Consider the following 27,482-nt stretch of genomic DNA (forward strand, 5'->3'; position numbering starts at 1 on the left):
AACTTTCACCAGTTGATAGGTTTCAATGAAGTCACCCCTCAGTCTTCTGAATTCTCGTGAATACAGGCCCAGAGCCATCAAATGCTCTTCCTATGACAAGCCATTCAATCCTGGGATCGTTCTCATGAACCTCCTTTGGACCCTTTCCAGTGTAATGCCCTGGTAAAGGTTTTACTTCTAATGTTGAAGGGTGTTTTGTGCAATGGTCTTTCTGTAGAAGCAATGTTTGGGTTACTGTGGGAGATACAGTAATGTTCACACAGAGATTTACAGACTGAATCAAGGCGGCAAAGTCCGGCTTATCCAAGCAGCAGAATTCATTGTTTGGGTGCAGGTTTAAACACCGGGACAGATTGAAAATGTCAGTATGTCGAGGCCCAAGGCAAGGGGTTGAAATCATTGTTTGAAGTGGCAGAACCTAATGTTCGGCCAGAGAGTTAAGTGCCGGGTGAGATTGAAAAGGTCTGTGTGTCAGGGCCCAAGGTGAGGTGGGACCAGTTCAAATCGCTGGTCCACAATGTTTACTCGGCTCTGTGCTGAACTATGGGACTCCCTTGTGGACTTGAGTTCAGAAATGATCATCGCTTAGACTGTAAGACATAGGAGCAGAATTGGCAAGTCTTCTCTGCCATTTCATCATGGCTGATCCCAGATCCCTTTCAACCCCATACACCTGTCCTCTCACTGTATCCTTTGATACCCCGACCGATCAGGAATCTATCAACTCGTACACAGACGTGCCCTCCATTGCAGTCTATGGCAGAGCATTCCATGGATTCACCACTCTTTGGCTAAAAAAATTCCTCCTTACTTCTTCTCTAAAAGGTAACCCCTCAATTTTGAAGCTGTGCCCACTAGTTCTGGATACCTCTACCAGTGGAAATATCCTTTCCACATTCACTTTATCTAGTCCTTTCAATATTCGGTATGTTTCAGTGAGATCCCCCGCCTTCTTCTAAATTCCAGTGAGCACAGGCCCGAAGCTGCCAAATGCTCCTCATATGGTAACCCCTTCATTCCTGGAATCATTCTCACAAACCTTCCCTGGATTCTCTCCAATGACAGTAAATCCTTTCTGAGATAAGAGGCCCCAAACTGTTGACAAAATTCCCAAGTGCAGCCTGTCTAGTGTCTTATGGTTTGCAGCTACTGTTCGCATGATTTTGTTTGTGCATTGGGTCTTATTTTATTTTTATGGGCGTTATGTGATTTTTACCTTCTGCACATTGGGTGTTAGACAGTCAGTCTAATATATATATACTTTGAACTTTGAAATCTGAGGTGCAAAAGGACTTGGGACTCTTCTTGCGGGATTTCCTACTAAAAGTTAATTTGCAGGTTGAGTCTGTGGTGAGGAAAGCAAAAGCAATGTTAGCATTCATTTCAAGAGGAATAGAATACAAAAGCAAGGATGTAATGCCGAGGCTTTATGTGGCACGGGTGAGGCATCACTTGAGTATTGTGAACAGTTTTGGGTTCTTATTTAAGAAAGGAGGTGCCATTGGAGATGGTTCAGAGGAGGTTCTGAAGAATGACTTCAGGATTGAATGGCTTCTCATGTGAGGAATATTTGATGGCTCTGGGCCTTTATTTGCTGCAATTTTGAAGAATGAGGAGTGACCTCATTGAAACCTATTGAATGTTGAAAATCTTGATAGAGTGGATGTGGAGAGAATGTTTCCTATGGTGGGAGAGTCTAAGGCCAGAGGACACAGCCTCAGAGTAGAGGGGTGTCCTGTTAGAACACAGATGAGGATGAATTTCTTTACACAGAATGGTGAATCTGTGCAATTCTTCGCCACAAGTGGCTTTGAAGGCCATTTTTATGTATACTTAAGGTAGTGGTTGATAGATTCTTGATTATTCAGGGCATGAAAGGATACGGAGGAAGACAGGAGATTGGGACAAAGGGAAAATGGATCAGCTATGATTAAATGGCAATGCAGGGTGGTTGGGCTGAATGGCTTGATTCTGCTCTTATGACCCGAGCGTGGCTAACGGGAAAAATGTTGGATATTGAATAATGGCCAGGGCGTCTGCAGGTGGAAAGTGCAATTTGTGCAAAGGATGTGTGGAGAGTCTGTACAGCGATATAAATCGATAACTTACGTAAGTAAACTAAAATCCAGCAGTTAAGGTACAACATTGCTAAAAGCGTGGCGAGGATCGAACACCCTCCCCCTTCAAGTCCCACCGCTAAAGTGTTCCGGAGATCTGGATCACGTACGCGGCGGAGCGATTTCCTGACGGACCGGATGTGGAAGAGGTTACCACGCTGCGATGGCGGAGCGAGTCCAGCGGCAACTGGAGGAGCGGATCCCGGAGCTGGAACAGCTGGAGCGGGCGGGGTTGCTGGAGGAGGCAGAGAGGAGGTGGGACATAGAGCTGAGAGGTGGTGGGGTTTAAGGGGAGAGAAGTTTGGGCGGTGCAGAGGAGAGGGGAGAGAGGTGATGGGAGTATCAGCATTTGCGTTTGTGCACAATGTTGTGAGGGACGATATCTCCAGCGAGAAGGAGGGACAGTTAGAATTTATTGGGGGAGAGAGAAGGCAGGATGGGTGGGACAGTGGACGGGTTGAAGGTAGGGTTCCTGGCGTGGACTGGAATGGTGGGATTAACCTATTCAGCAACATGTTTGTATGCACGGATGTGCCTCTTTCTCTGTGGGCAGCTCTGATTCTTGGTCGTGTCACTGATCTCTCAGTTCAAGTCAAGCAGTGTTTCTCCGAACTAGGGTATAAAGCACATAACGCACGTTATCTTCGGAAAATAAGATAAAATCTACAGATGAATTATGCACGAACAAGCAAACTGAAGTGTGTAAGGAGTGAAGGGACTCGGGGTAGGACGGATGGTAAAAAAAAAGTAAAGATAGCGTACAGTTAAATTGTCAGGAAGGGCAGACAGGTGATGGGACTTAGTTGCAGCCAACAGGCTGAGTATCAAAACATTAGGGACGCAGAATCTGAAAGGACAGCAAATACAGTATCAAGGTGTTGTATCTAAATGTGTGTGGTATAAGAAATAAGGTGGATGATGATGTTGCACTGTTACGGATTGCCAGGTATGATGTGACCCATCACTGAGTCATGACTGAAGGATTGTTGTAGTTGGGAACTGGATGTCCAAGGTTACACGTTATATCGGAGGGACAGGAAGGTAGGCAGAAGAGGTGTTGTGTCTCTACTGGTAAAGAATGGCATCAAATCAGTAGATAGATGTGATATAGGATTGGAAGATGTTTAATCCTTGTGGATTGAGTTAAGAAACTGCAAGGATAAAAGGACATTGAGGGCAGTTATTTACAGGCCTCCAAACAGTGGCTGGCGGGTGGACCACAGATTACAACGGGAAATAGAAAAAGCATGTCAAAAGGGCAATGTTATGGTAATCATGGAAGATTTTAACATGCAGGTCGGTTAGGAAAATCAGGTTGGTAATAGATCCCAAGAAAATGAGTTTGTTGAATGCCTGAGAGATGGGTTAGTGTTTGTTGTTGAGCCTACTAGGGGGATCAGCTATACTGGATTGGGTGTTACATATTGAACTGGAGGCAATTAGGGAGCTTAAGGTAAAAGAACCCTTAGGAGATAGTGATCACAATATGATTGTGTTCAACTTGAAATTTGTTATGGAGAAAATAAAGTCAGATGTAGCAGTGTTTCAGTGGAATAAGGGAAATTACAGTGGTATGAGAGAGGAGTTAGCCCAAGTAAATTGGAAGGATCTGCTGGTAGGGATGTCAGCAGAACAGCAATGGCGTGCATTTCTGGGGAAAATTAGGAAGGTGCAGGACATGTAAATTCTAAAAATGAAGAAGTACTCAATAGTAAAATAGTGCAATCACGGCTGACAAGGGAAGTCAAAGTAATTGTAAAAGCAAAAGGAAGGGCATACAACAAAGCAGAAATTAGTGGGAAGATAGAGGATTGGGAAGTTTTTTTAAAAACCTGCAGAGAGCAACTAAAAAAATTATTAGAAGGCAAAAGATGAAATATGAAAGTAAGCTAGCAAATAATATCAAAGTGGATAGTAAAAGTTTTTTTAAGTATATTACAAGTAAAAGAGAAATGAGAGTGGTTGCAGGACCGCTAGAAAATGATGCAGGAGAAATAATGGGGACAAGGAGATGGCTGATGAACTAAATGAGTATTTTGCATTAGTCTTCATTGTGAAAGACACTAGCAGTATGCCTGATGTTGTAGTGAGTGAAGGAAGAGAAGTGGGTGCAGTTACTATTACAAGAAAGAAGGTGCTCAAAAAGCTGAAAGACCTAAAGTTACATAAGTCACCCTAACTAGATGAACTGCACCCTAGGATTCTGAAAGAAGTAGTGTTAGAGATTGTGGTGGCATTAGAAATGATCTTTCAAAAATCATTGGACTCTGGCATGGTGCCAGAGGATTGGAAAATTACAAATGTCATTCCAGACTTTACAAAAGGAGGAAGGCAGCAGAAAGGAAACTATAGACCAGTTAGCCTGATCACAGTGGTTGGGAAGATGTTGGAGTCAATTGTTAAGGATGAGGTGATGGAGTACTTGGTGACACAGGACAAGATAATACAAAGTCAGTATGGTTTCCTTCAGGAAAATCCTGCCTGTCGAACCTGTTGGAATTCTTTGAGGAGATTACAAGCAGGATAGATAAAGGGATGCAGTGGATGTTGTATATTTGGACTTTAAGAAGGCCTTTAAGGTGCCACACATGAGGCTGCATACCAAGTTAAGAGCCCATGGTATTACAGGGAAGTTACTAACATGGTTAGATTGGTAAGAGGCAGAGAATAGGAATAATATAATCCTTTTCTGGTTGGCTGCCAGTGACTAGTGGTGTTCCGCAGGGGTGGGTGTTGGGAACACTTCTGTTTATGCTGTATATCAATGATTTAAATGATGGAATAGATGGCATTGTTGCCAAGTTTGCAGATGATATGAAGATTGGTGGAGGGACAAGTAGTGTTGAAGCAACAGGTAGGATGCAGAAGGACTTGGACCAAATGAGCAAGAAAGTGTGAAATGAAATACAATGTTGGAAAATGCATGGTCATGCACTTCGGTAGTAGAAATAAATGTGTGGACTATTTTCTAAAGGGGGATAAATTCCAAAAATCTGAGATGCAAAAGGACCTGGGAATCCTTGTGCAGAACAACCTGAAGGTTAACTTGCAGGTTGAGTCGGTGGTGAGGAAGGCAAATGCCACGTAGGCATTCATTTCAAGGGATCTAGAATACAAGAACAAGGGTGTGATGCTGAGGCTTTATTAAGCACTCGTGAGGACTCACCTTGAGTATTGTGAACAGTTTTGGGCTCCTCATCTTAGAAAAGATGTACTGGCACTGGAGAGGGTCCAGTGGAAGTTCACAAGGATGATTCCAGGAATGAAGGGGTTATCATACAAGGAATGTTTGATGGCTCTGGGTCTGTAGTCACTGGGATTCAAAAGGATGAGGGGGGATCTAATTGAAAATCTACAGATGCTACAAATCCGAGCAACACATACAAAATGGTGGAGGAACTCAGCAGGCCAGGCAGCATCTAGGAAAAGAGTCATGCCAAAGGGTTTTGGCCCGAAACGTTGACTGTACTCTTACAGAGTAGATGTGGAAAGGATGTTTCCCATGGTGGAAGAGTCTAGGACCAGAGGGCACAGCCTCAGGATAGAGGGGCACCCTTTCAAAACAGAGATGCGGTGAAATTTCTTAGCCAAAGGGTGGTGAATTTGTGAAACGTGACCACATGCAGCTGTGGAGGCCAGGTCTTCGGGTGTATTTAAGGCAGAGATTAATAGGTTCTTGTTTAGACACAGCATCAAATGTTACAGGGAGAAAGCCGGGAACTGAGGTTGAGGAGGAGAAAAAAAGGATCAGCCCTGGTTGAATGGCGGTGTAGACTTGATGGGCCAGAAGGCCTAATTCTTATGCCTAATGGTCTAAAGTGCATAAATTAAATATTGTAAGGTACAGAACAGATTAACCAATGACACCTTGAATGCGATGCAGCAAGGAGTTCAGAGGCCTTGTGGCCTGAGGGAGGATACAGTTTCCCATTCTAATCAACACAAGCAAGAGAAAATCTGCAGATGTTAGAAATCCGAGCAACACACACAAAATGGTGGAGGAACTTAGCAGGCCAGGCAGCATCTAGGAAAAGAGTCCTGCCAAAGGGTTTTGGCCCGAAACGTTGACTGTACTCTTTTACTAGATGCCTGGCCTGCTGAATTCCTCCAGCATTTAGTGTGGGCTGCCCATCCTGACCATTCTTGTTTTTTTGCATTGGAGTCTCCCACCTGATGGTAGAAAGCCAAAGAGAATGTTGGTTGGAAGGGTGGGATCCTTAATAATACTAAGGGCCTTGCATATGGAGCACCACTGATAAATGTTCCGAATGGATCTAGGGAGATTGCAGCTTGTCAGGACTCTCTCAATGGTGCTCTTGTAAAATTCAGTAAAGTTGGCGGGGTAGGGGTGGGGAACGTTACTTCCTTAGGAAGCTAAGGGCACTGCTGTGCCTTCTTCAGGGACGAGATACTAAGGGACCAGGTGAGGTCATCCGTGATGTGAACTCCCAGGAACTTGGTGTACTTAACTCTCTCTGCAGAGGAGCCATGTATTCGTAGTGGTGGATGGCTCATCTGCACCTGTCTGAAGTCCACAATGATTTCCTTTGTCTTCTCCACATTCAGGTTTAGGTGGTTGTTCTCACACCAATCTACTGGTCCAATTCCTCCCTGTTATCATCAACAACTTATCGTTGTAGATGAGGCCAACTGCTGTTGTGTCATCTGCAAACTTGATGATACGGTTCAAGCTAAATCGTGCAACACAGTCATGCATCAACATTGCGAACAGCAGTGGGCTGAGCACATAGCCCTGGGGAGTGCCAGTGCTCAGTGTAATGGGACGACAGATGTTGCTGCTCACACAGACTGACTGTGGCCTTTATGTTAACAAGTCCAATATCCGGTTACAGAGAAAGGTGTTGAGACCCAGTGAGGACACTTCTCCCCACCAGTTTCTGGGGTATGATGGCGTTAAGTGCCGAACTGAAGTCTATAAACAGCAGTTTGGCATATGAAACCCCATTTTCCAGGTGGGACAGGATAGTGGGGGGCAGAGGCTATTCCATATTCACTGGATGGGTTTGAGTGCAAAGCAAACTGGAAAGGGTCCAATGTAGCCAGGAATAAGGTGCTTATCATCAACCCCCTGCTCACTGACCTTTATTGATTCAAGAGGAGAAACATCTGGAGTTTATCCAATTGCCCCACTTATGAAGTCTCAGTCATGTGTGTTCTAGAGCTCGTCCAACGTCTGTTGCAGGGTCATCACCCAAACTGTCTCTTTGCTTTGTCTCCACAAATGTAATTTTTTAGGCAGCCTTTATGTTTTTTTTCTTTGGATTCCAGCATTAGCAGTCTCATGTCTCCTGTTGTCCACAGATTCTCCCACTTTGCCAGTTCATGCTCCCTGTTCCTCCCTGATTCCTATTGTTCCACCACTGACAGCTGTGCCTTCAGCTATCTGGCCTTGAGCTCAGACATTCTCTCCTTTAGTTCTTCCAGTGATAAAGGTTCTCTTCAAACATTTACTCTCAGGTGCTTGAGGCTCCTTCAGCTAATCTTATTTGCTTTTGCAACTGAAAAGAGCCACTCAATGTTTCATTAGGTAGACTACTGAATCAGTCTTTGAGCCACATTCTTTGTGACTGTTGTTTATTTGTAGAGCGGTGTTAAGAAAGGTTACTGTGCTGGAACACAAAGTGCATCGGAGAGTGCTCAGGAAGGAGAATTTTATCAACTACATCCAGGTGAGTGCTTGATAGTGTAGGACAAGAGTGGGTGGGAGGTGTGAAGGTGTCGGTAGTAAAGGGTTGAGTCGGAGGGTGGTGTGAAGGTGTCAGTGGTACTGGGTTGGGTCGGAGGGTGGTGTGAAGGTGTCAGTGGTACTGGATTGGGTCGGAGGGTGGTGAGAAGGTGTTAGTGGTACTGGATTGGGTCGGAGGGTGGTGTGAAGGTGTCAGTGGTACTGGATTGGGTCGGAGGGTGGTGAGAAGCTGTCAGTGGTACTGGATTGGGTCGGAGGGTGGTGAGAAGGTGTCAGTGGTACTGGATTGGGTCGGAGGGTGGTGTGAAGGTGTCAGTGGTACTGGATTGGGTCGGAGGGTGGTGTGAAGGTGTCAGTGGTACTGGATTGGGTCAGAGGGTGGTGAGAAGGTGTCAGTGGTACTGGATTGGGTCGGAGGGTGGTGAGAAGGTGTTAGTGGTACTGGATTGGGTCGAAGGGTGGTGTGAAGGTGTCGGTAGTACTGGATTGGGTGGTTGGTGTGAAGGTGTCAGTGGTACTGGATTGGGTCGGAGGGTGGTGAGAAGGTGTCAGTGGTACTGGATTGGGTCGGAGGGTGGTGTGAAGGTGTCAGTGGTACTGGATTGGGTCGGAGGGTGGTGAGAAGGTGTCGGTACTGGATTGGGTGGTTGGTGAGAAGGTGTCAGTAGTACTGGATTGGGTGGTTGGTGTGAAGGTGTCAGTGGTACTGGATTGGGTCGGAGGGTGGTGAGAAGGTGTCAGTGGTACTGGATTGGGTCGGAGGGTGGTGTGAAGGTGTCAGTGGTACTGGATTGGGTCGGAGGGTGGTGAGAAGGTGTCGGTACTGGATTGGGTGGTTGGTGTGAAGGTGTCAGTGGTACTGGGTTGGGTCGGAGGGTGGTGAGAAGGTGTCAGTGGTACTGGATTGGGTCGGAGGGTGGTGTGAAGGTCTCAGTGGTACTGGATTGGGTCGGAGGGTGGTGAGAAGGTGTCAGTGGTACTGGATTGGGTCGGAGGGTGGTGTGAAGGTGTCAGTGGTACTGGATTGGGTCGGAGGGTGGTGAGAAGGTGTCAGTGGTACTGGATTGGGTCGGAGGGTGGTGTGAAGGTGTCAGTGGTACTGGATTGGGTCAGAGGGTGGTGTGAAGGTGTCAGTGGTACTGGATTGGGTCGGATGGTGGTGAGAAGGTGTCAGTGGTACTGGATTGGGTCGGAGGGTGGTGTGAAGGTGTTGGTAGTACTGGGTTGGGTCGGAGGTTGGTGAGAAGGTGTCAGTGGTACTGGATTGGGTCGGAGGGTGGTGAGAAGGTGTCAGTAGTACTGGATTGGGTGGTTGGTGTGAAGGTGTCAGTGGTACTGGATTGGGTGGTTGGTGTGAAGGTGTCAGTGGTACTGGGTTGGGTCGGAGGGTGGTGAGAAGGTGTCAGTGGTACTGGATTGGGTCGGAGGGTGGTGTGAAGGTCTCAGTGGTACTGGGTTGGGTCGGAGGGTGGTGAGAAGGTGTCAGTGGTACTGGATTGGGTCGGAGGGTGGTGTGAAGGTCTCAGTGGTACTGGATTGGGTCGGAGGGTGGTGAGAAGGTGTTAGTGGTACTGGATTGGGTCGAAGGGTGGTGTGAAGGTGTCGGTAGTACTGGGTTGGGTGGTTGGTGTGAAGGTGTCAGTGGTACTGGAGTGGGTGGTTGGTGTGAAGGTGTCGGTGGTACTGGAGTGGGTGGTTGGTGTGAAGGTGTCAGCGGTACTGGAGTGGGTGGTTGGTGTGAAGGCATCGGTGGTATTGGAGTGGCGTGGGTGATGTGAAGTGTTGGTGGTCCCAGACTGAAGTGGGTGGATGGGTTTTGTGAAGGTGTCGGTGGTCCTGAAGTAGTGTGGGTGGGAGGTGTGAATGTATCTGTCGTGATTCTTCTAGTGATCCAACTCTTTTCATTTCCAGTATGAAATACACTTTCTCGAATTGCTGAAGAGACGGCGAGCGGTGAGTTGGAAGAAAATTTTACAGTAAATTTGCAAATTTTGTGTAAGTTTTGACAGTTATTTAACATGTTCCCTCCTGATCTCCACCCCCCCCCCCCCCCCAGCGAACTGGCTACCACTTTAAGAAGGAGGAGATTGAATATGCCATTGTGAATAGGGTGCATGGATTGTTCCAGCGAGCTTTGACCAAATGGAAGGTAGGATGAGGAGACGAGCAAGTGACGCTGGATTCATGTATGCCTGTTACACGATGACTGAACTAAATGGCTTCCTGTATTACAGGGGGATGTCCAATTATGGCTTTCTCACGTAGCCTTCTGCAAGAAATGGGTGAGCACAATTTGTTCTCTTTGTCTCCCCAGCTGCCTTACATTGTCACAATTTCACTCTGAGTTCCCTGTATTGTTCATTGTGTTCCCACTGTGTTCCCTCAGACTGTCCCTCAGTGACCCCTCTCCCCTAGCGCCCTGGGTCACTGTGTCCCCACTGATGTTAATCCAACAACTTTGCTCTGTTCTTTTTCAATCTGTTTCCAGAATGCCAAGGTGAAATTAAGCAAGGTGTTTTCTGCAATGTTGGCGATTCATTCTGACAAGCCAGGTGAGATTCCTGCCTGTAGGGAAGCATAGACCCTGGGCCATGTGAAAGTCATTTCAATGCTCTGGGTATTTTGTTCATGTCTGCACATTCTCTCATTGTCTTCTAGCACTGTGGATGATGGCAGCAAAGTGGGAAATGGAGGATCGATTGTCCTCAGAGAATGCAAGGCGTTTGTTTTTGCGTGCTCTCCGGTTTCACCCAGAATCTCAGAAGTTGTATCAGGAGGTGGGTGCTGTCTGGCTCGTGTCCTATGTATTTGTGGGTGGGTGGGTTCTCTCTGTGACACTCCGTCCCACTGAAGTGAAAACAGAAGCTTCTCATGGTGCCAGGATGCAACACTCTGTCCCAGTCACAGAGAAGCTTGAGCATGGTCCTGCTGATGTCATCTGTTTCTTGGGAGTTCAGTGAGTGTTACCCCTCACCGCACCCTTAAACAACCCAAGTGGGCCCAGTGTTTCTCATTTTCCAGTGACATAGGAAGAGGCTACTCTATGCTGGATCTCAGGGCATCTCATTTCCCTCCAGTTTATTCTTTATCATTCTCACCCACACAGCCAATTAACCTGCCAGCCCGTAAGTCTTTGGATTATGTGAGGAAACTGGTATCCCATGCGATCGTGTGTGGTACCACAGTAGCACGGTGCTTAGTGCTATGCTATTACAGTTCAGCATTCATTTCACGTGCTGTCTGTAAGGAATTTGTACCTTTTCCCCATGGTTGTGTGGATCTCCACTGGATGCTCTTTGGTCCTCCCACATTGCAAAGTCATACCAGTTAGTAGGTTAATTGGTCATTGTCTAGGTTTAAATCGGGGTTGCTGGGCAGTGCGGCTTGGTGGGCTGGAAGGGTCTGCTCTGCACTGTAACGCTGAATAAATAAATATCACAGAGAATTTGCAAGCTCTACGTGGATCATACCGATGTGCGGATTAAACCCTAGTCTCGCGAGCTGTGGAACATGTCACACAAATTTATGATCTGTAGGTAAGACCTTCTCTGATTGCCCTGAGAAGCTGGTGCTGAGCTGCTAGGATTCGCTGTAGTGCTCCTGGTGAGGGTGCAGGGGTCAGCGATGAGGAATGCCGTGGTTGTATTCCTGAGGCAGGAATGTGTGTAACAAGGAAATGCTTTCCCTTGTACCCACTGCCTGTGCAGAGGTCATGTGTTTGCGAATGCTCTCACAGGGGTCACTGTAGGATGTCATTATGCGTCTTGTCTCTGACAGTATTTCCGGATGGAACTGATGCATGCCGAGAAAATCCAGAAGGAGAAGGAGGTCCTGGAGACGGCAAAGCTGGAGCTGGTAATGGACGGAGATCAGAGAAAGGAGGGTGATGGTGGGTGGGGCTGGTACAGAGAGCAAGTGTGGAGGGAGAGGGCCATCAGTGTGGGGAGTGGTGGTGTGGATGGGGTGTGTGAAGGTGACAAGGGGTTGGGGTATTGTGGATGGGGGTGTTTGTATAGCTCAGATGTGGTAGTGTGGGTGGGGCAGAGTGATGGAGGGGGGTGGTTCAGTCTCTGGCTCTGATACTGCAGTGTAACCTGGTGTAACTCCAACTTTGTGTGCAGGATGAAACAACGGTTCCTGAGGAGATCATCGGGGGAGAACTGGCACGCATTGTGTACAGGAATGCCATTCAGAAAGTGACCGGTAAGGGGGTGATCTCGTTCTGTCCCAGCTCCCATCAAACCTCACCTGGTATCGATGAGCATAATAGCATGGGCTGAAGGGTCTGTTACCCGATGGTACCTTCCCCGGTATCAACCCTTTTGTGGAACACACAGCGTTCCCTGTCTCCCCAGCTGTAAGCCTTGTTTAACCTCAGTGCTGATGGTGAGATGCAGCGGGGGGGGGGAATGGATAGGGTAGGAAGATGCCACCTGAAATTCCTTCTCATCTCTGTCCTAAATGGATGTCCCTCTATTCTAGGGCTATGCCCTCTAGTCCTAGACTCCCTCACCGTAGGAAACATGCTCTCAATACCCACTCTATCTAGGCTTTCAATATTCAATAGATTTTAATGAAATTCCCACCCCCCCCCGCCCCCCCACCAGCTCTGTCCTTATTCTTGTAAACTCAGGCCCAGAAAAGTGGCTCAGCCCCACTTGCTCATGGGCAAGTGCCCTTGTCAGATGAAGGTAAAAGATAGTGTGGACCATTGGCACAGCTAGTATCACTACTGTGTGGTCCAGAGATTCAGGTTCGAACTTAGCCTCCGCTGTCTGTAAGGAGTTGGTTTTTCTGGGTGCTCGCATAGATGAAATAGTGGGTTTACTTCTAGTCTATTTTTTGAAAAAAGAACCAGAGGTGAACTAATGCAGGGAAAGAATAAGGTTCAGGGTGACAGGGAAGGGAGGGAATAGTGGGAGGGGAGCCTCAATGTGTTGAATGGCCTGGCCTCCTTTATTGGAACCTGACGCCTGCTGTTTGTTCCCAGGGAATGTCGAGTTCCACCTGTCCTTCTGGAATATTGCTGCTCTATTCCACTTCGCCCACGATCTACAGGAGGAAATTCTCACAGAGTGAGTGTGGATAGTTGGGGCGTGTGGGGCTGTGGGGTTATTCTGAGGGAGACAACTGAGTCACGCAATGAAACCCATGATAGGAAGAAGCCTTCCGCAAATCTCGCATTCAGATGCTACTCACCTTGATCAGAGATGCTGTACCTCTTTGGACACAGCTCAACACATCACAGACACAACCATCCCCCCACCCATGCGCTCTATCTACACTTCTAATTAACACCCCAAAACATGGACAAGAACAGAAAACATGTTAAAGGGTGTTGTTATAAGACTATTGGAAAGGCCCTGTGGATAACTCCCATCACTATGTGCCAGACCTACAGACTCACTTTCAAGGTCTCTTTATGACTCGTTCTCAGTATTATTTATTTGTCCAGGTGGTCTTCTTTTTGCATATTGGCTGTTTGGCTAATAATGCGCTGTTTATTCTTTTAAATTCTATTGTATTCCTTTGTTTCCCTATAAATGCCTGTAAGTAAATGAATCTCATGGTAGTATATGATGTCATGTACAAATTTTGATAAATTTATTTTGAACCCTCGTGTAATAAGGTGAACTCTTGACACTTTCTGTCTGGCTGCACTTCACTTTTTCTGTAGATACAATACTTTATTCTGCATTCTGTTATTGTGTAATACTTCTGTACTTATGTGATGAAATAATGTGTGTGGATGGCTTGCAAAAACAAGCTTTTCACTGAACCTCAATACATGTGACAGTAATAAACCAATCAGCCAATGTACCCACAAGAGACCGTAAGTCATAGGAGCAGAATTAGGCCATTCAGCCCATTGAGTACCCTCTGTCATTCCATCATGGCTGATTTATTATACCTCTTAACCCCATTCTTCTGCCTACTCTCCATAACCTTTGTCACTGTTTAATCAAGAACATATCACCTCCACCTTAAATATACCCAATCACTAAGCCTGTACAGCCGTCTGTGGCAATGAATTCCTCAAATTCACCATCCTCCTGCTGACATTGCTGGGCATGAGAAGGTGGGTGCTGATGGAGAGATGTGGTGGGGGGGTGGAGTGGGGGAAGACACCATTAGGGTGGGGAGATGCAACCTAACTGTGTATCCACAGCCTGCAGACTCTGCACCCACAGCAGGCACTGACCTGGGACTTTGTGGCCCGGAGAGAGCTAAGGTTGGGGGCAGCAGAAGCCACAGAAACCCCAGCAGAGCAGAAGCAGAAGCCTGGTAGTGCTCTGGAGATGGCGCGCCAGGAACAGCGCTGCTACGCCGTGTATGATCAGGCCGTGGTGTCTGTACCAACAGGTAGGTACTGTGGTTGGGGAGGGGGGCAGGATGCAGTGTGGGGCCACTTGAAGTAATACATGGGGGGTGGCAGTCAGGAAAGCACTGAGGTGGGTGGCAGACCAGGTTTGGGAAGGGAGCACCTTAGGGTGTGGAGGAAGTCAGGGAAATGGGCGGAGGTTGGTGGTGGACCAGGTTTAAGGGGAGGAAGAGTTGGAACAGTGCTGAACCTCAGCATAACCTGTTGCTGGGGTTTGGTCAGGGGTTCGAGTTTGGTGTGTGGGTTCTGAGATTTGGGGTTCAAGAGGTTTGAGTCTGGGATTTGGGGTTTAGGGGGTTAAGGGGGATTTGGGTCTGGTTGGGGTTCGGGGTGTTTGGGTGTGTGGCTATATTTCGGGGGTTTGGGTCTGTGGGGTTGGGTCTGTGGTTGGGGTTCGGGGTGATTGGGTCTGTGGTTGGGGTTCGGGGTGTTTGGGTCTGTGGCTGTATTTCGGGAGTTTGGGTCTGGTTGGGGTTCGGGGGGTTGGGTCTGGTTGGGGTTCAGGGGGGTTGGGTCTGTGGTTGGGGTTCGGGGTGTTTGGGTCTGTGGTTGGGGTTCGGGGTGTTTGGGTCTGTGGCTGTATTTCGGGGGTTTGGGTCTGTATTTGGGGTTGGGTCTGGTTGGGGTTCGGGGGGGTTGGGTCTGTGGTTGGGGTTCAGGGTGTTTGGGTCTGCGGTTGGGGTTCGGGGTGTTTGGGTCTGCGGTTGGGGTTCGGGGGGATTTGGGTTTGGTTGGGGCTCGGGGGTTTGGGTCTGTGTTTGGGGTTCAGGGGGGTTGGGTCTGTGGTTTGGGTTCGGGGTGGGTTTGGGTCTGTGGTTGGGGATCAGGTGTTGAGGTTCACTCTCCAGGTGTCCCTTTACAGATGACATGTGGAAATGTTACATCACCTTTTGCCTGGAGCGATTCCGACGGAAAACCAACAAGCTATCTCTGCGAGAGAAGGTGAGGAGCAGTCTCCCTCTCCCAGCAACTGTCCTTCACCCTAGATATCACCCCCCCCCACCCATTTTTCCCCCTCCCAGGTCCACCACCATTCCTGTTGTGACTCCCACCCTGTTCACTGGCTCCTATTCACACCCCATGTTCTCTGTTGTGCCTCTCTCCTGTCCACCGCCTGTCTCTCGCCCCAGTTCACCGCTCACCACTTTCTCTCCTTCCCTGCCGAACCTCTCCTGGCTTCTGACCCAGGATACATGTACTCTGTGTACTCCTGTCTCTCTCTCAGTCGCGTGTGTTTCTCTTACAGAGACTGCAGCAGCTGCTGTCCGTGTTTGACAGAGCAAAGGAGGCGTCTCTGCTACCCAGGGACCTCTACAAACAATGGGTGAGCTGGTGTTTCCATCCTGATGTATCTAACGGTGTGGTCATCTGGATGTGGGTGAAGTGTCTGCACACTCTTCAATCACTGACGACTGTGGTGGTCATTAGCGTGGCTGGGCTATGTGTGTTTACATATATTTGGATTGGTGGTGTGCTGTGCTCTGTACTACTCATGCAATGCTGGAGAGTATTAGCAGCGCCGAGCTCGGGATTGAGAGAATAGCCTGTAATTGGATTGGTGCTATACTAGGCTCTGTGGTAAGCCAAGCCCCGGACTGAGAGAACTCTGTCTGAGGTTCAAAGTTCACAGAAAATTTATTATCAAAATACAAATGTCACCATGCACAACCTTGAGATTCATTTTCTTGTGGGTATACTGCATAAATCCAAAATAGAATGTTAACCATTATAAAATCAATGAAAGACCACACCAACCTGGACATTAAACCAGTGTACAAAAAATAGCAAACTGTAAACTTAGCAAATACAGAAAGAAATAATAATATTAAATAAATAAGCAATAAATATTAAGACTATGAGATGAAGAATCCTTCAAAGTGAGTCCATAGGTTGAGGGAACATACCAATGATGAGACAAGTGAAGTTGAGTAAAATTATCCCTTCTGGTTCATGAGTCTGTTGGTTGAGAGGTAGTAAGACCATAAGATATAAGAGCAAAATTAGGCCATTTGGCCCATTGAGTCTGCTCTGCTGTTTCATCATGGCTGATCCATTTCCCCTCTCAGCCCCATCCTCCTTTCTCCCCATAGCCCTTCATGTCCTGACCAATCAAGAATCTATCAACTTCTGCCATAAATATATATAAAGACAACCTCCACAGCTGCCTATGGCAAAGAATTCCACAGATTCATCACTCTTTGGCTAAAGAATTTCTTCCTCATCTCCATTCTAAAAGGACAGCCCTCATTCTGAGGCTGTGTCCTTAGTCTGAGACTCTCCCACCATAGGAAACATCCTCTCCACATCCACTCTATTAGACCTTTCACCATTTGATTGGTTTCAATTAGGTCACCCTTCATTGTTCTAAATTCCAGTGAATACAGGCCCAGAACCATCAAATGTTCTTAAGACAAACCGTTCAAATCTGGAGTTATTTTGTGAACCTCCTTTAAACCCTCTTCAATTTCAGAACATCTTTCCTAAGATAGGGGCCCAGAATTCCTCACAGTACTCCAAATGAGGTCTCACTAGTGTTTTCTAAAGTCTCAACATTACATCCTTGTTTTTATATTCTAGTCCTCATGAAATGAATGCAAACCTTGCATTTACCTTCCTCACTACAGACTCAAACTGCAAATTAACCTTCAGGGAATCTTGCACAAAGACTCCCACGTCCGTTTGCACCTCACTTTTTTTGTGTTTTCTCTCCTTGTAGAAAATACTTTTTTCTACAACCTTTTAATTTCTTCTACCAAAGTGCATGACCATACATTTCCTGACACTGTAGTCTACCTGCTATTTCTTTTGTTATTCTAATCTAAGTCCTTCTGTAACCTTTCTACTTCCTCAAAACTACCTGCCCATCCACCTATCTTCATATTGTTTGCAAACTTTGCAGGAACCCACAATTCCATCATCCAAATTATTGACATATAATGGAAAAAGAATCTGTCTCAACACAGTCCACTGTTGAACACCGATCGTCACTGGCAGCCAGCCAGAAAAGATCCACAAATCTGCTTGTTCAGGTAGTGCCATTGTTTCTGTTTGTTCCTGCCCCACAAACTTAATATCTGCATTCCTTGACTCCATTTTATTCCCCCTGGTTCAGTCCCTTCCTATCTTCATCTGTGACACTTCTCCTCACACTCCTGATATTTTCAATGATTTCAAGATCCCTGGCCTTGATCATCTTACGTTCTCTATGGATGTCCAATGCCTGTGCACCTCCATCCCCCCATCAGGAAGGCCTCAAAGCTCTCCGTCGTACCATCTCAACCTTTTGATTCCTAACTTTGAAGTCTTACCAACATCTGCCTCCACAAACTCTCCATTAACAATTCTGGCACTCTGGTTCTCATCCCACTGCACTCTCATTTAAATACAACCGTGCAGCATTAGAAAATCTTCCCACTAGGATATTAGTCTCCCCCCAGTTCAGGTGCAAACCGTCCCTTCTGTACAGCACCCACCTCTCCTGGAAGGGAGCCTGTACAATCTTCCTAGTTCTAGCCTCACTAGCTTGTGGCATGGGTAGCAATCTTGAGATCACAACCCTGGAAGTCCTGCTCTTTAATTTGGCACCTAACTCTATGAACTCCCAATGCAGACCCTCATCCTACTCATGTCATTGGTTCCTATGTGGATCACAACTTCTAGCTGTTCACCCTCCCACTTGATCTGAGATATCTCAGACCCTGGCACCCAGGAGGCAACATACCATCTAGAAATCTTGTTTTCGCCCACAGAACCTCCTGTCCGTTCCCCTAACTAACAAATTCTCTATCACCACAACGTGCCTCTTCTCCCCCCACTTCCCTTCTGAGTCACAGAGACAGACTTAATGCCAGAGACCCAATCACTGTGACTTTCCTCTTTTAGGTCATCCATCCTCCCCCACCCAACAGTATTCAAAGTGATATACCTGTTGTTAGGGAGGATGGCCACAAGGGTACTATGCACTGGCTCCTTAACCCCTTTCCCCTTCCTGACTGTCACGCAGTTTCCTGTGTCCTGTACCTTGGGTGTAACTATCTCTCTGTATGCCTTATCATCCCTTCAGCCTTCCAAAGATCTGGAGTTCATCCAGTTCCAGCTAAATCTCCTTAATGGGGTTTGTTAGAAGCTGCAGCTGGATGCACTTCTCGCAGTTGTAGTTGTCAGGGACACTGGAGGTTTCCCTGTTCTCTCACATCCTACAAGAAGAGCATTTCACAATCTTGCCCTGCATCTCTGCTGTCCTAGCTGAGTAAATATAAAAAAAATATAGAAAACCTACAACATAATATAGGCTCCTCGGCTCACAATGCTGTGCTGAACAAGTACTTACTTTAGAAATTACCTAGGTTTACCCATAGCCCTCTATTTTTCTAATCTCCATGTACCTATCCAAGAGTCTTTTAAAAGACCCTATTGTATCTGCCTCCACCACAGTTGCCGGCAGCCCATTCCACACACTCACCACTCTCTGCGTAAAAAAAATAAATAAATAAAAAATACTTGCCCCTGACATCCCCTCTGTACCTACTTCCAAGCACCTTAAAACTGTGCCTTCTCATGTTAGCCATTTCAGCCTTGGGAAAAGACTCTGACTATCAACATGATCAATGCCTCTCATCATCGTATACACCTCCATCAGGTCACCTCTCATCCTCCGTCGCTCCAAAAAGAGAAGGCCGTGTTCGTTCATAAGGCATGCTCCCCAATCCAGGCAACATCCTTGTAAATCTCCTATGCCTCCTTTCTAATTGTTTCCACACCCTTCCTGTAGTGAGGTAACCTGAACTGAGCACAGTATTCCAAGTGGGGTCTGACCAGGGTGCTATATAGTTGCAACTTTACCTCTCGGCTCTTAAACTCAATCCCATGATGAAGGTCAATGTATCGAATGCCTTCTTAACCACAGAGTCAACCTGTGTAGCAGCTTTAGTATCCTATGGGCTCAGACCCCAAGTCCCTCTGAACCTCCACCCTGCCAAGAGTCTTAACATTAATGCTATATATTCTGCCATCATATTTGACCTAGCGAAATTAACCACTTCACACTTACCTGGGTTGAACTCCATCTGCCACTTCTCAGCCCAGTTTTGCATCCTATCAATGTCCCGCTGTATCCTCTGACAGCCCTCCACATTATCCACAACACCCCCAACCTTTGTGTCATTAGCAAAGTTACTAACTCATCCCTCCACTTCCTCATCCAGGTTATTTATAAAAATCATGAAGAGACGGGGTCCCAGAACTAGATCCCTGAGGCACACTACTGGTCACCGGCCTCCCATGTAGCATATGACCTGTTTACAGCCACTCTTTGCCTTCTGTGGGCAAGCCAATTCTGGATCCACAAAGCAAGGTCCCCTCAGATCCTATGCCTTCTTACTTTCTTAATAAGCCTTATCAAATGCCTTGCTGAAATCCATATACACTAAAATTCAATCAGGCTCATAAGGCATGACCTACCTTTGACAAAGCCATGCTGACTATTCCTAATCATATTATGCTTCTCCAAATGTTCATAAATCCTGCTTCTCAGGATCTTTTCCATCAACTTCCATCCCCGAAGTTGTAGGGGAGAAGAAAGAAAAGGATAATAAATTTGAATGCATTGCTAGGGATGAAAAGAGAGGAGGAGGTGGAGAGTATCTTAAATGTATCTATTTTAATGCTAGGAGCATTGTAAGAAAGGTGGATGAGCTTAAAGTGTGGATTGATACCTGGAATTATGATGTTGTAGCTATTAGTGAAACATGGTTGCAGGAAGGGTGTGATTGGCAACTAAATATTCCTGGATTTAGTTGCTTCAGGTGTGATAGAGTAGGAGGGGCCAGAGGAGGAGGTGTTGCATTGCTTGTCCGAGAAAATCTTATGGCGGTGCTTTGGAAGGATAGATTACAGAGCTCCTCTAGGGAGGCTATTTGGGTGGAATTGAGGAATGGGAAAGGTGTAGTAACACTGATAGGAGTGTATTATAGGCCACCTAATGGGGAGCGTGAGTTGGAAGAGCAAATGTGTAAGGAGATAGCAGATATTTGTAGTAAACACAAGGTGGTGATTGTGGGAGATTTTAATTTTCCACACATAGATTGGGAAGCTCATTCTGTAAAAGGGCTGGATGGTTTAGAGTTTGTGAAATGTGTGCAGGATAGCTTTTTGCAACAATACATAGAAGTACCGACTAGAGATGGGGCAGTGTTGGATCTCCTGTTAGGGAATGCGATAGGTCAGCTGACAGATGTATGTGTTGGGGAGCACTTCGGGTCCAGTGATCACAATAGCATTAGCTTCAATATAATTATGGAGAAGGACAGGACTGGACCTAGAGTTGAGATTTTTGATTGGAGAAAGGCTAACTTTGAGGAGATGCGCAGGGATTTAGAGAGAGTGGAATGGGTCAAGTTGTTTTATGGGAAGGATGTAATAGAGAAATGGAGGTCATTTAAGGGTGAAATTATGAGGGTACAGAATCTTTATGTTCCTGTTCGGTTGAAAGGAAAGGTTAAAGGTTTGAAAGCGCCATGGTTTTCAAGGGATATTAGAAACTTGGTTCGAAAAAAGAGGGATGTCTACAATAGATATAGGCAGCATGGAGTAAAGGAATTGCTCGAGGAATATAAAGAATGTAAAAGGAAACTTAAGAAAGAGATTAGAAAAGCTAAAAGAAGTTACGAGTTTGGTTTGGCAAATAAGGTGGAAGTAAATCCGAAAGGCTTCTACAGTTATATTAAAAGCAAGAGGATAGTGAGGGATAAAATTGGTCCCTTAGAGAATCAGGGTGGTCAGCTATGTGTGGAGCCGAGGGAGATGGGAGAGATTTTGAACGATTTCTTCTCTTCGGTATTCACTAAGGAGAAGGATATTGAATGGTGTAAGGTGTGGGAAACAAGTAAGGAAGTTATGGAACCTATGACAATTAAAGAGGTGGAAGTACTGGCGCTTTTAAGAAATTTAAAAGTGGATAAATCTCCGGGTCCTGACCGGATATTCCCCAGGACCTTGAGGGAAGTTTGTGTAGAGATAGCAGGAGCTCTGACGGAGATCTTTCAGATGTCATTAGAAACAGGGATTGTGCCGGAGGATTGGCGTATTGCTCATGTGGTTCCATTGTTTAAAAAGGGTTCTAGAAGTAAGCCTGGCAATTATAGACCTGTCAGTTTGACATCAGTGGTGGGTAAATTAATGGAAAGTATTCTTAGAGATAGTATTTATAATTATCTGGATAGACAGGATCTGATTAGGAGTAGCCAGCATGGATTTGTGCGTGGAAGGTCATGTTTGACAAACCTTATTGAATTTTTTGAAGTAGTTACGAGGAATGTTGACGAGGGTAAGGCAGTGGATGTAGTCTATATGGACTTCAGCAAGGCCTTTGACAAAGTTCCACATGGAAGGTTAGTTAAGAAGGTTCAGTCGTTAGGTATTAATGCTGGAGTAATAAAATGGATTCAACAGTGGCTAGATGGGAGATGCCAGAGAGTAGTGGTGGATAATTGTTTATCGGGATGGAGGCCGGTGACTAGCGGGGTGCCTCAGGGATCTGTTTTGGGCCCAATGTTGTTTGTAATATACATAAATGATCTGGATGATGGGGTGGTAAATTGGATTAGTAAGTATGCTGATGATACTAAGGTAGGAGGTGTTGTGGATAATGAGGTGGGTTTTCAAAGCTTGCAGGGAGATTTATGCCGGTTAGAAGAATGGGCTGAACGTTGGCAGATGGAGTTTAATGCTGAGAAGTGTGAGGTTCTACATTTTGGCAGGAATAATCCAAATAGAACATACAGGGTAAATGGTAGGGCATTGAGGAATGCAGTGGAACAGAGAGATCTAGGAATAACAGTGCATAGTTCCCTGAAGGTGGAGTCTCATGTAGATAGGGTGGTGAAGAAGGCTTTTGGAACGCTGGCCTTTATAAATCAGAGCATTGAGTACAGAAGTTGGGATGTAATGTTAAAATTGTACAAGGCATTGGTAAGGCCAAATTTGGAATATTGGGTACAGTTCTGGTCACCGAATTATAGGAAAGATATCAATAAATTAGAGAGAGTGCAGAGACGATTTACTAGGATGTTACCTGGGTTTCAGCACTTAAGTTACAGAGAAAGGTTGAACAAGTTAGGTCTCTATTCATTGGAGCGTAGAAGGTTGAGGGGGGATTTGATCGAGGTATTTAAAATGTTGAGAGGGATAGATAGAGTTGACGTGAATAGGCTGTTTCCATTGAGAGTAGGGGAGATTCAAACGAGAGGACATGATTTGAGAGTTAGGGGGCAAAAGTTTAAGGGAAACACGAGGGGGTATTTCTTTACTCAGAGAGTGATAGCTGTGTGGAATGAGCTTCCTGTAGAAGTAGTAGAGGCCAGTTCAGTTGTGTCATTTAAGGTAAAATTGGATAGGTATATGGATAGGAAAGGAGTGGAGGGTTATGGGCTGAGTGCGGGTAGGTGGGACTAGGTGAGATTAAGAGTTCGGCACGGACTAGGAGGGCCGGAATGGCCTGTTTCCGTGCTGTGATTGTTATATGGTTATATGGTTATAACTTACCAACCACTGAAGTAAGACTCACTGGTCTATAATTTCCTGGGCTATCTCTAAGGATAGGTATCACAAAGATATGATCACGAAGGAGCTAGATAGGTATCTTATGGATAGGGGAATCAAGGGATATGGGGACAAGGCAGGAACTGGGTATTGATAGTAGTTGATCAGCCATGATCTCAAAATGGCGGTGCAGGCTCGAAGGGCCGAATGGTCTACTTCTGCACCTGTTGTCTATAGTCTATTGTCTATTCTTGAATAAGGGAAAAAACATCAGCAACCCTCCAATCCTCTGGAGCCTCCCCCGTCCCCATTGATGATGCAAAAATCATTGTCAAAGTTTCAGCAATCTCCTCCCTCAGCTCCCACAGCAGCCTGAGATGCATTTCATCTGGTCCTGGTGACTTACCCAACTTGATGCTTTCCAAAAGCTCAAGCACATCCTCTTTCTTATTGTCTATGTGCTCAAGCTTTTCAGTCTGCTGTAAGTCATCCCTACAATTGCCAAGGTCCTTTTCCGTATTGAATACTGAGCACAGTTTTCATTAAGTACCTTCGCTATCTCCTCTGGTTCCATACACACTTTTCCACTGTCACACTTGATTGGTCCTATTCTCTCACATCTTATCCTCTTGCTCTTCACGAACTTGTAGAATGCCTTAAGTGGTTTCCTTAATCCTGCTCACCAAGGCCTTTTCATGGCCCCTTCTGGCTCTCCTAATTTCATTCTTAAGCTCTTTCCTGCTAGCCTTATAATCTTCTAGATCTCTGTCATTACCTATTCTGTCATTGGAGCAACACCTGATATACTGTCTGGGTAGTGGAGCAACACCTCATTTACTGTCTGGGTAGTCTCCAGCCCCTTGGTATGAACATCGAATTCTCCAACTTCCGGTAATTCTCTTCCCCCATCCCACTTTCACTCTGCCTCCTCTTCCAGCTGCCTATCACCTCTCTCATGATTCTGCCTTCTACTACTACCCATAGTGCTGACCCCTTACATTCCTCCTTCACCTTTCGTGCCTATCCCTTCCCCGCTTCCCCTCCCCCACCCCTTGATCTTTCCTCTGATTGGTTTTTCACCTGGCACCTACCAGCCTTCTTCCCACCCTCTCCCCACCTTCTTTATGAGGCCCCTGCCCCCTCCTTCAGTCCTGATGAAGGGTCTTGGCCCGAAACGTTGACTACTCGTTTCCACGGATGCTGCCTGACCTGCTGCGTTCCTCCAGCTTGTTTGTACGTGTTGATCTGTCATTACCTAGTTTTTTGAACCTTTCATAAGCTTTTCTTCTTGACGAGATTTACAACAGCTTTTGTACACCACGGTTCCTGTGCCCTACCATCCTTTCCCTGTCTCATTGGAACATACCTGTGCAGAACACCACGCAAGTATCCCCTGAACATTTGCCACATTTCTTCTGTACATTTCCCTGAGAACATATTTCCAATTTATGCTTCCTGCCTGATAGCTTCATATTTCCCTTACTCCAATTAAACGTTTTCCTAGCTTGTCTGCTCTTATCCCTCTCCAATGCTATGGTAAAGGAGATAGAATTGTGATCACCATCTCCAAATGTTCTCCCACTGACAGACCTGACACCTGATCAGATTCATTGCCCAATACCAGATCAAGTACAGCCTCTCCTCTTGTAGGCTTATCTACATATTGTGTCAGGAAACCTTCCTGAACACACCGAACAAACTCCACCCCATCTAAACCCCTTGCTCTTGGGAGATGCCAATCAATACTGGGGAAATTAAAATCTCCCATCACGACAACCCTATTATTATTGCACCCTTCCAGAATCTGTCTCCCTATCTGGTCCTCGAGGTCCCTGTTACTATTGGGTGGTCTGTAAAAAAAAACAAACAAACAAACACCTAGTAGAGTTATTGACTCCTTCCTGTTTCTAACTTCCATCCATAGAGACTCGATAGACAATCTCTCCATGGCTTCTTCCTTTTCTGCAGCTGTGACACTATCTCTGATCAGCAGTGCCACGCCCCCACCTCTTTTGCCCCCCTCTCTGTCCTTTCTGAAACGTTTAAAGCCTGGCACTCTTAAGTAACCATTCCTGCCCCTGAGCCATACAATTCTCTGTAATGGCCACAACATCATAGCTCCAAGTACTGATCCACGCTCTTAGCTCATCTGCTTTGTTCATTATACTCCTTGAATTTAAATAGACAATCTTAAACCATCAGTCTGAGCACATCCTTTTTCTATCACCTGCCTATCCTTCCTCTCACACTGCCTACAAGCTTTCTCTATTTGTGAGCCAACCGCTGCTTCCTCCGTCTCTTCAGTTTGGTTCCTACCTCCCAGCAATTCTAGTTTAAACTCTCCCCAATAGCCTTAGCGAATCTCCCTGCCAGGATATTGGTCCCCCTCAGATTCAAGTGCAATGTGTCCTTATTGTGCAGGTCATACCTGCCCCAAAAGAGGTCCCAATGATCTGTAAATCTGAATCCCTGCCCCCTGCTCCAATCTCTCAGCCACGCACTTATCCTCCACCTCACTCTCAAAAGGTTCAAAGGTCCAATTTAACATCAGAGAAATGTATATAATATATACATCCTGAAATGCTTTTTTTTCACAAACATCCACAAAAACAGAAGTGCCCCAACGAATGAATGACAATTAAACATGAGGTCTCCAAAGTCCCCCACCCCTGCACGTAAGCGGCAGCAAGCAATGATCCCCCTCCACCCCCCCCCAGCAAAAAAAGCACACCTGCTACTGAGCACAAGCATGAGCTAGGCAATAGCAAAGACACAGATCTTGTAGTTACCCCAAAGACTATTGCATTTCATCAGGCATTCAACAAACCACGGGTTCTCTCTCTCCCTAGTAAGGGAAAGGGAGGTGTCCCCCATTTTCATAGCGAGCGGGAGACATAACATGATGCTGGTTTACGATGTTTAAAAAGTCAGTTCCTTCGCTTTTTATGAGCTCTGTGCCTGAAGATCACAAAGATCTTGGGTCTTCGGGCCCACAGCAAAAGATTTTCTGGCCTCCCCGACGGCACACGAGTCTCCTGTCAGGACAGCAACTCTCGATCCGCCAGTCTCCAGAGCCCTGAAATCTTAGACTTTCAAATTCGAGCCGGACTCTCAGGCCAGACCCTTGGCATGCCAAACAACAATGGCTGGCCCTGAAACCCTGAGAACAGGTCCCATTCCCACAAAGTACTGAAATCCACATGTAACTCCAGGTCAGGGTCTTCAAAATGTTACGAACCCCGTAACTGGGTGTCTTACCAGCAAAGATAGAAGTGTCCGTTGGAGTCTGGTGATACTATTTTCAACAGTATTAGTAAAAATACACAAAAATACTATCAATGCAAATATACAGATAATATACGTCATCAATACTAAACCTAAAAGTGCGGGTGTAATAATAATAAGAAATAAGCTCTATCGTTGTCTAGGGGATAATGAATTGTCAGATGGAAATATAAAGTTCAGTTCAGTTCATGCAGGCTGCGGTAGTTGTTGGTCGCTGTGTTGCAATTGTTGGAGAGAGAGAGAGAACGTGCGAACAGTAATAGCTATTATCTTGCCAACCTTCCTTTACGATTTTGATCCGTCGATGCGTTGTTGTTGTGGCCATTCACGTATGACCCCTCCGTCCTTTAGCTAGACCGTTCTTCCGTGGTGGACTCGTCACCCAGGCAAGGGTGGACACACACACAAGCCCCCACCGGTCTCGCTACAAAACATTGAGAGTTAAAATTTACCGACACTTTGTTTGGTCTCCAATCTCCCACCCTGTCTCGTGGGGGTTCTGATGCTCACTAGCGTTTCTCCTGGTGCGTCTGAGGGGTGTTACCCCAGACCCCACTTTTATCCCCACTCACGGGGTCTCAGGTGTCAATCAGGTTAAGGTGATGTAACCCATCAAACCAGCCCACTCTAGTTGCCCCCTGAGGGGTTTCAATGAATAGAACAGTACCAAGTACACAATTCTTCTCCAAAAGACAATAGCCGTAATCAATGGTTCCGCTCTCTTTTGTTAGTAGGAGACATTCCACTTTGTGTATCTCTGAGCTGTCTCTCTCTCATTAACTTTCGTGAGCTGTTATCAATAACAACTGCCCTGGCAGAGTCCCTTTTGTCTCTCTTATTTCCTTGTTAACAGCGTCGAAATAGTAGCGATTTGCGATTCTCTAAAGGGGCATTGGCAATTTTGTACCCTTCTGCCCATCAGAGTTGTTCATCATTCGTAACAAAAAGAACCCTGAAAGGGAAAAATAAAGATATTAAAGATGGAAATAGAGCTGTTTCCAAAGATGCAAGCAAAGGAGTCGTTGTTTAGTGCCATCTTAACTCCACCTCCAGACTTCTATTCCTATACTCACTGTTGCGTGGCACAGGCAGTAATCAGAGATTACTACCCTTGTGGTCCTGCTTCTCAGCTTCTTTCCTAACTCCCTGTAGTCTGTGTTCAGGACCTCCTCCCTTTTCCTACCTATGTTGTTGGTACTAATATGTACCACGAAGAGAAGGGAAAAAAACTTAAGCTTTTCTTTCCTTTGCTTTCTCTGAGTGAAATCTGTCTTTGTTGAAGCCTTAAGATCACTACTGTATGTCCATTCAAATGACAACCCCAGTGCTTTCCCCTGCCTTCCTTAAATTTTGTTTTTACTAATCAATCTCGCGTGCCAATTGCTTGCTGGTCAAAGCTCTATTACACTGCCGTGGCTTGTTCTTGCCTTTTATCTTCAGGTAGTGGACCTGA

The 27,482-nt window shown here is 46.1% G+C and overlaps 1 protein-coding gene across 1 annotated transcript in view; it reads left to right on the forward strand.

Annotated features, from left to right (window-relative positions):
- Positions 1 to 2,214: 2,214 nt before the first annotated feature.
- The window catches only part of utp6 (UTP6 small subunit processome component), a 37,523-nt gene continuing 12,255 nt past the window's right edge, over positions 2,215 to 27,482 (forward strand). Inside the window, exons 1-13 of the mRNA XM_073026510.1 lie at positions 2,215 to 2,372; positions 7,723 to 7,807; positions 9,736 to 9,777; positions 9,881 to 9,973; positions 10,059 to 10,106; positions 10,313 to 10,376; positions 10,483 to 10,601; positions 11,602 to 11,679; positions 11,946 to 12,027; positions 12,815 to 12,899; positions 13,994 to 14,187; positions 15,069 to 15,148; positions 15,453 to 15,530. Of these exons, the coding sequence (XP_072882611.1) occupies positions 2,281 to 2,372; positions 7,723 to 7,807; positions 9,736 to 9,777; positions 9,881 to 9,973; positions 10,059 to 10,106; positions 10,313 to 10,376; positions 10,483 to 10,601; positions 11,602 to 11,679; positions 11,946 to 12,027; positions 12,815 to 12,899; positions 13,994 to 14,187; positions 15,069 to 15,148; positions 15,453 to 15,530 (1,140 nt within the window). The 5' untranslated portion in view covers positions 2,215 to 2,280. The remainder of the gene's footprint in view (positions 2,373 to 7,722; positions 7,808 to 9,735; positions 9,778 to 9,880; positions 9,974 to 10,058; positions 10,107 to 10,312; positions 10,377 to 10,482; positions 10,602 to 11,601; positions 11,680 to 11,945; positions 12,028 to 12,814; positions 12,900 to 13,993; positions 14,188 to 15,068; positions 15,149 to 15,452; positions 15,531 to 27,482) is intronic.

This window comes from Hemitrygon akajei, chromosome 22 (genome assembly GCF_048418815.1).
Source record: "Hemitrygon akajei chromosome 22, sHemAka1.3, whole genome shotgun sequence".
In the NCBI taxonomy this organism is placed as follows: Eukaryota; Metazoa; Chordata; class Chondrichthyes; order Myliobatiformes; family Dasyatidae; genus Hemitrygon; species Hemitrygon akajei.